Below are 6825 nucleotides of genomic sequence, written 5' to 3'. Positions count from 1 at the left end.
CGGTGCCGATCTTGCTTCCCTTGGGGGGTGGGGGGGCGGGTTTGGCCCAGGTTTTCGTAGGCCTGATCCTATTAAGACTTAGTGGCAGACAAATGCAGCACATATGGCAATGTGCTTACAGCAGGCCAGTGGGGGACTACACCATATACCGTGTATCAGTCAAGGTCTTTTGATCAAAGCTGAGCATTAAAAAGGGACAGTTTGCCTGAGAAGGGCGTTGAATGCATTGTAATGGATTATGGACAGTCAGGCTCTGAGTTCCACAACGCTCCTGGTTCCTCTTCCTCTTTTCTTCATTGTCTCCTCTGCTCTCCCTAAATCGTCCCATATCATTGCAACTATAAATCTACTTCCAACTAGACAGAAACCAGATATGACAAGTTTTCAGTTTGCATCTGACTCATTCCTCTTCTGCCTCTACACCCTAACTCCAACACAGCCCTTAAGGATGCTTAAATGTCCCAGGAGCCCGGTAAATCTGCCCAGCGACAGAAGCTGAGACTGTACTCCTGTAGGTCAGAGGTCATTATGTCTAGTCTTGTCTTCTTCTTGAGTCACCTGCTCCCTCCCTTCCCCTCTCACGACTTCCCACATAGATCCACATCCTGTCGCTCAGCTACGAGCCTAACCCCTGTAAAACACTCTAACAAGTCTGCCGGGAGACTGCACCAAACAAGGTCCTATCTAAGCACCATCGCCCCCTCATCATACCCCCCCCACATTCCCTTTAAATCGAGTGTGTGACAAAATGTGCTCCCTACAAAACCAGGTCATGATCGTGAACCTAATCTTCTAGGCTTGTTGGTGAGGATTAGGTTGACTGCGTTTGATCTGGCAGGTGGTCTACGGGGAATGGAGGGAGGCGGAGGGAGCGAGGGAAGGAAAGGGAGAAGATTCATTTTCCGTCTTGGAGCAACTCCTAGAAGGGAAGGCTTTAATCGGCTGATCCCATAGAACTCTTTTACAAGACTGAGCAAAAGATACATGCTGGCCTCATAAAATGGATGAGTTTGTGCAGAATCAAATGAAGGTTTTTAAGACTACTCCTGCCGAGTGAAGAGTTTGTAGCAGGCTAGAGGTGAAAATGTACAAGTCATATCTATAAAGTTAACTTTACAAAACTTTACAAAGGAAAACTTTTTACTCAGATTTTATTTATATGGTGGTATGTTCTGTAAACTATGACAGCTTTCTTAAAATCTGATATGTTTTTTAATCAGACCGTACTGTACCGTATTGCTTACAGTATCAAAATATATAGCAGTATATTGAATGGTAAAGCTTGCATCATGATACACATGGTATCACCAGATTCTTATACACTGCCCCATGGACCAGTGTCGGTGATCTTTGAGGAGGACAGCCCAGACTGTCCTGACAGTTCAGTTTGGGGGTGAAGATGACATTAGAGACAAGCAGCATGATTCAGGCTAATCCTTCTTGTTCTGCTCAGATTAAGAACAGAGGAGACCTGCCAAAATAATCGCAGAGATTACTGGGGACAAACACACTTTGAATGTCAGGGACCGAAACGTGACTCAGGGGTACGTGCTGCAGTTGGGATAGGTCTGAGTTTGTTTGGGTGCCTGAATTCTTTTAGTGGAGGTGTGTGTTGTGGTGGTGGGGGAGGTGAAGAGATGCCATATTAAGACAAACACCGGTTGTTTTCACATGAGAGCTCTAAGGGATGCAACAGTTAGTTGGCCCATTGTTTGTATTTTGATAATGGTTTCATAACTTGGCAATACTGGATAATGTTTAACCCTCACCATCTTTCCATCCCCTCTCTGTCCCACTGACCCCATAATTCCCAGTTTAGCAGCATCAACCCAATTTTCAGCGGCTACTCCCACAAAGCACTATTTAGTGCCACAGGAATGATAAATGAACTTGACAGCTAACCTGGTTTAAAGGGCTCTGTGGCCCTTTATGGTCTGCCAGTCATGGTGTATAATGTGTATCATATGAGGGCTAGTCTGCCTCTAAAAACGTTTTGGTCTTTGATCCCGTACAGGGATTAGGAGACAAGTTGGCTGTGACAGACCGACCAGCCACATCAGTGTCTGCTCAGCTGTTAAGTAAGTAGTGATGAAACCAGTGGAGTAAAGAAGATGATACACAGCAGTAGACATGTTTGAATATCTTAACAGACTCTTTCATGGAGGGATGTGATGGGGGGGAAAGGATATATTTTCACAGCTACAAATTTGTGTTTCAACAATTGAACCAGCTGAGATACTGAAACAATTGAAGTCATAGTTGAGGTGGCAGTAAATATACAATTTGTTGGGGTGAAAGTGCTGAAAGGAGTTAAAGATGAAGTTGAAGATCAATTACTGAAAGGAGTTGAAATCGTCAAAGTGTGAGTGATGAATTGACCAGGAAGTGTCACCATTGGAAGAAGGAGTCTGGAAAGTTCAAGTGTATAAACTGAAAGAAAGTAAGTTCTGTATCAACAATTGGAAGTAGTGGATCTGGAAGTTGTGAGAGGTAGAAGGAAGGTTTTTCTTTCTTTTTTTAAAGATGAAGACCTGAGCCTTGAAAGGGTTTGAAGTATCAGCTGGAGTGTAATCATTGAGGTTGAATTGTCAGTTGAGGAGTTAGAAATAAGTAAGCACTGACTGTTTTGATTCAACTCTAATTTCTTGAGTCTGAGGCTGAACTGCATTATTCTGTTCAGGTGCACCTGTTATTTTGTCCTAAAGTGACTCAGTGTAGGTTCTTACTGTTTTTGACTGACAACCATGGAAATGTTGCTGTGTAAATGACTATGTGAGATGAAATGACAATGCTATAAAGTCATTTTGATATTCAAGTCAAATATGCAGATGCAGCAGTAATTATGAGCACAACTGTGTCCCTGGTATCCTTGCCATGCATCTCATCGGCTCTTAAACACACAGAATCACACAGTCACAGTCTGTGCGATGATATGTAGGATTGGATGTGACATGCCACTATGATCTAACCTGCTATGACTAATTCCTGAATGATGGCAATCATTAACAGAACAAACAGCAGATTATTTGTGAGGAAGTCTGAGATCTGTCCACCAATCAAGGTGGTGCAGTGGCCTTGGATGTTAGCCATTAGTCATGATCCTGCTGGAAACTTACTGATGTATGAGTATCTGGTTATATTGTATGTGAGGATGTATGTGTGAGTTCTATGTGGTAAGGCTGCTCCCTTTAATTGTTGTAGAGCCACAGTTTGATCCCGTTAAGTGAAACACTGGTCATCATACAGTATGAAATATGTGAAACATTAGCTTAACAGACATATCGCAAAATCTAGAAATTGATTGACAGGCATAATTATTGACAGTCATATTCTTTCCTCTGTCACTCCATGCTGACGTGTCAAAGCAAAATGAATAATAAACAAACTGGTATGCAGCAACAGATGTTTAAAAATGGGGGCTGACATAAAATGCTGCCTGTACCCGACCAATCAAAAATGTTCAGCGCTGCAAGCCCCACCCCCAAAGTTTCTTTACATATGGAATGTACTATCCTCTAAGCAGAGACTTTTTGAGGGGTAAAATGTCCACAGAACCTAACTTAAACCCTGAGCCCTGCCGTGGAAACACAGAGTTGAGTTCCTCCCAAGGTTTCTAGTCCCTGAGGAAAGTTCCTGCGGTGGAACAATCCTTTAATGTCGATGTCTAACAAGACGTCTGTAAGACTTCAGTGTAAGGATTAGACATACTACACGGTGAAGGCAGAAGAGAAGCTGAAATGGCATGAATGATTAGGATATCAGTCCTTTCGCTGAATATCCCATTGCAGACACCCCACTTGTCCTCTTAAATTTAAAGGGTTAGTGCTGTGGGGGCTGGCTAACTAACTGCAGGCCGAGACGATCAATTAACTGATCGCGCCACAGTGACAGAACAACAATAAATCTAGTAATCTATTGTATGGAAGTGAAACAAATGCCTAAAATCATCTAATAAATCTCCCAAGCGTTCTGGGGAGTAACAATGAGGGATTGTACATCTGTTATGAAACAACATTAAAACTGAGGGTCTCTCATGTTCCTGTAATGACATGCACAGAGCCCTTTGCTAACAAAGAGATATGCACTGTGGGATCTGGGTCTGCAGAATTATGTAGAATTATGTTTGTGTGAGTGAGCAGCAATAGGGGACGTTTGCTGACTGTCTTGGCAGCTTGCAGAGAAAAGAGCATGCTATTAGGAGGTTTTCCTCGTCTGGAGCATGGGGAGAGATAGTCTGTCTGTCTGGACTGTCAGCCTGACTGATGAGAGCCGTTATCAGGCACATGTGTGTGTGTCTGTGTGTGTGCGTAGAGTATGTGTGTGCATGTCTGCGCTGACAGCTACCTGGCAGACAGCACTTTCAGGTGTTCAGAAAGGAAGGATTTTGAGACATGCAGCATTCAAGAATTGCTTTCTGGCCCAAACTGCAACTCAGGTTTTCATTGTGGAAGCAGCCGCATGACAAGATGAATCACTTTGTCATCTGTTTGGCAGGTTATTAGCATTAAAAGGGAGCTGATGAATTCAATTAATAGGAGATTATGTGAGCGTGTGCATACCTTGGGCTGGTGCAGGAGCGCTCCCTGTACATGACCCCTCCTCCACAGGTTCTGGAGCAGTCAGACCACTGAGACCAGGCTGACCACTGGCCATGGACCGCCCTGGGACCATGCTCCCCATATTTGACGCACTGACCCCTCCGACACCACTGGAGAAAAGAGAGAGGTGAGAGAAATGAAAGAAGAGAAAAAGACGCACAAAAATAGCTTTCTTATCAGTACTTGAGTGTTTGCCCGGGCTTATTGCCTGAGTTTTCTGGCTTGGACAAATGCCCAGCACCACACCTGGACACCCAGACTCTTTAGCTACAGCCAAAACGCACACACACACATGTACACATGCACATGCCCGAGCCAATCCAAGCCAAGCCCTGCACTCACCCACACATCACCACCTCTCTCTCTTACTAATATCATATTTCGATATGTGAAGAAGTTCGACCGTTCCGTGTCCAGCTGGGAGAACTGACAATAAAAGAATCTAGCATGAGCTGTCTACTTTGTCTTTTCACATTGGAAGGATTTACTTTGGTTCAGGAAAGTATGAATACTTCAGCTTAAAGGATGGCTTATTACAACATGGCTCTTGTATTTGTGGCCATTATTTCTATCAATTATTATAACATTTTACTCAAGGAAGTAATTAATTTCCATGTGGAAACACAATCACTATGCAGCTGAACTGATGCAGCAAGAAATTAGAAGTCAGATGTTCAGACAGGCTGTAAACACCCAACAGTTTATCTGAACCACCCAAAATGTCAGTGATGATCTCTCATTACTCAGGAAAAGTACTCACAGCTACAAAAAGCACATCATATCATAGTTAAATCAGTCAGTGTGTAAACTGCGATGCATGTGTTCAACTGACAGTTTGCTCTTTAATAAGTCAGACTAACTGGGGATTTGTTTAAAGGAATAGTTTAACATTTGGGGAAATAAGCTTATTCTCTTTCTTGCCAAGAGTTAGATAGATTGAGAAGATTAATACCACTCTCGAGTCTGTACGGTAAATATGAAGCCACCACCAGCAGCCAGTTAGCTTACCTTTGCATGATGACTGGAAACAAGGGGAAAGAGCTAAGTTCTGTCCAAAGGTAACAAAATCCACCTTTAAAGGTCACAAATAAAGCTAACAAAAAAACAAAGTTTAAAGACAACACAATGTGATTATTTCTAATAATTTCTTACACTTTGGCTTCCTGTGATCTTGTCATCACCATGAGCAGCTTTGACATACAGACATGAGAATGGAATCAATCTTTTCATCTAGCTTTCAGCAAGAAAGTGACCAAGTGTATTTCCAAAAATGTTTTTTCCTTTAAAGCTCGTCTGATCATCTGATTGCTGATGTCAGCCTTCCATTTAGCAATATCACACCAGTAATTCCCACATCTCAGCAATTAACTTGTTGAGCACAGTGTTATTATAACAAATAGGAAAAACTCAGGTTGTAATAAATCATATTAATAATAATCATAATAAGTATCATTTATGGATCCTTTATTTACACCTAATTATCAGTCTTGAATTTGATGCTCATTCATATGCAAAAACATACCCATATTGTGCATCCAAATGAGACACCATTAGGCACATTTTGTCCATTTATCACTGATTAGAAATGTATGCATGGTGTCTAATTAGTATGTCAGTCAAGTAAAATTGTCAGGCAGCAGGCTCAGTGACTGGCTGCTGTGTGAACAAGGCATTTCCTCACCATGTCAGGACCACAGCTGGTGCCTTCTGCAGCAGGCATGAACTTGGTCTCACACCGGTGCCCTGTGCGATGACACCACAGCGACTTGCAGATGTCCTGTCAAACAAATCAAACAAACACACACAGGATGAGGTGTCATCAGTTTTTGTATGACTATAAACTAATGGCCCTTTGGCTTCATCTTCCTCCCCCTCTTCCCTCTTCCTTGACCCGACAGCACCTGCTTCTTTCCAGGACCACCATCACGCCGGTCTATCAGCCCCCACCGCCCCGATAACCGCAAGCTTCTCCACAAAGCCTCGGTGTCAAATCTAATCACTGTACTTCTTTAATGAAACAGGCTATAATTGTATGTGTCATCTGACCCAACAATACAGAGACAGTGCAAGCGAGTGAGCACAGAGGGAGAGCCAGGGTCGAAAGACAGGCGGCAGAGTCTGGCAACCCGCCATTCTGCAACTGGCAACAAGAGAGAAAGCAGACAGGAGGGAGGGTAAGAGCAGAAGAGGCATCTCCGGTGTGTGTGTGTGTGTGTGAGTGTCTTTG

At 43.1% G+C, this 6825-nt stretch overlaps 1 protein-coding gene across 1 annotated transcript in view; it reads right to left on the bottom strand.

Moving 5' to 3' along the window:
* Nucleotides 1-6825, bottom strand: part of adamts18 (ADAM metallopeptidase with thrombospondin type 1 motif, 18) — a 62746-nt gene that overhangs the window by 27127 nt on the left and 28794 nt on the right. The window contains exons 11-12 of the mRNA XM_035652033.1: nucleotides 6280-6375; nucleotides 4560-4708 (exon numbers count right to left, since the gene is read on the bottom strand). Of these exons, the coding sequence (XP_035507926.1) occupies nucleotides 4560-4708; nucleotides 6280-6375 (245 nt within the window). The remainder of the gene's footprint in view (nucleotides 1-4559; nucleotides 4709-6279; nucleotides 6376-6825) is intronic.

The sequence above is a fragment of the Morone saxatilis genome, unplaced genomic scaffold (genome assembly GCF_004916995.1).
Source record: "Morone saxatilis isolate NCDOM2014 unplaced genomic scaffold, NCSU_SB_2.0 Contig11, whole genome shotgun sequence".
Classification (NCBI taxonomy): domain Eukaryota; kingdom Metazoa; phylum Chordata; class Actinopteri; family Moronidae; genus Morone; species Morone saxatilis.
Note: the sequence above shows the minus strand (reverse complement) of the source record. Positions and strands in the feature narration are given on the sequence as shown.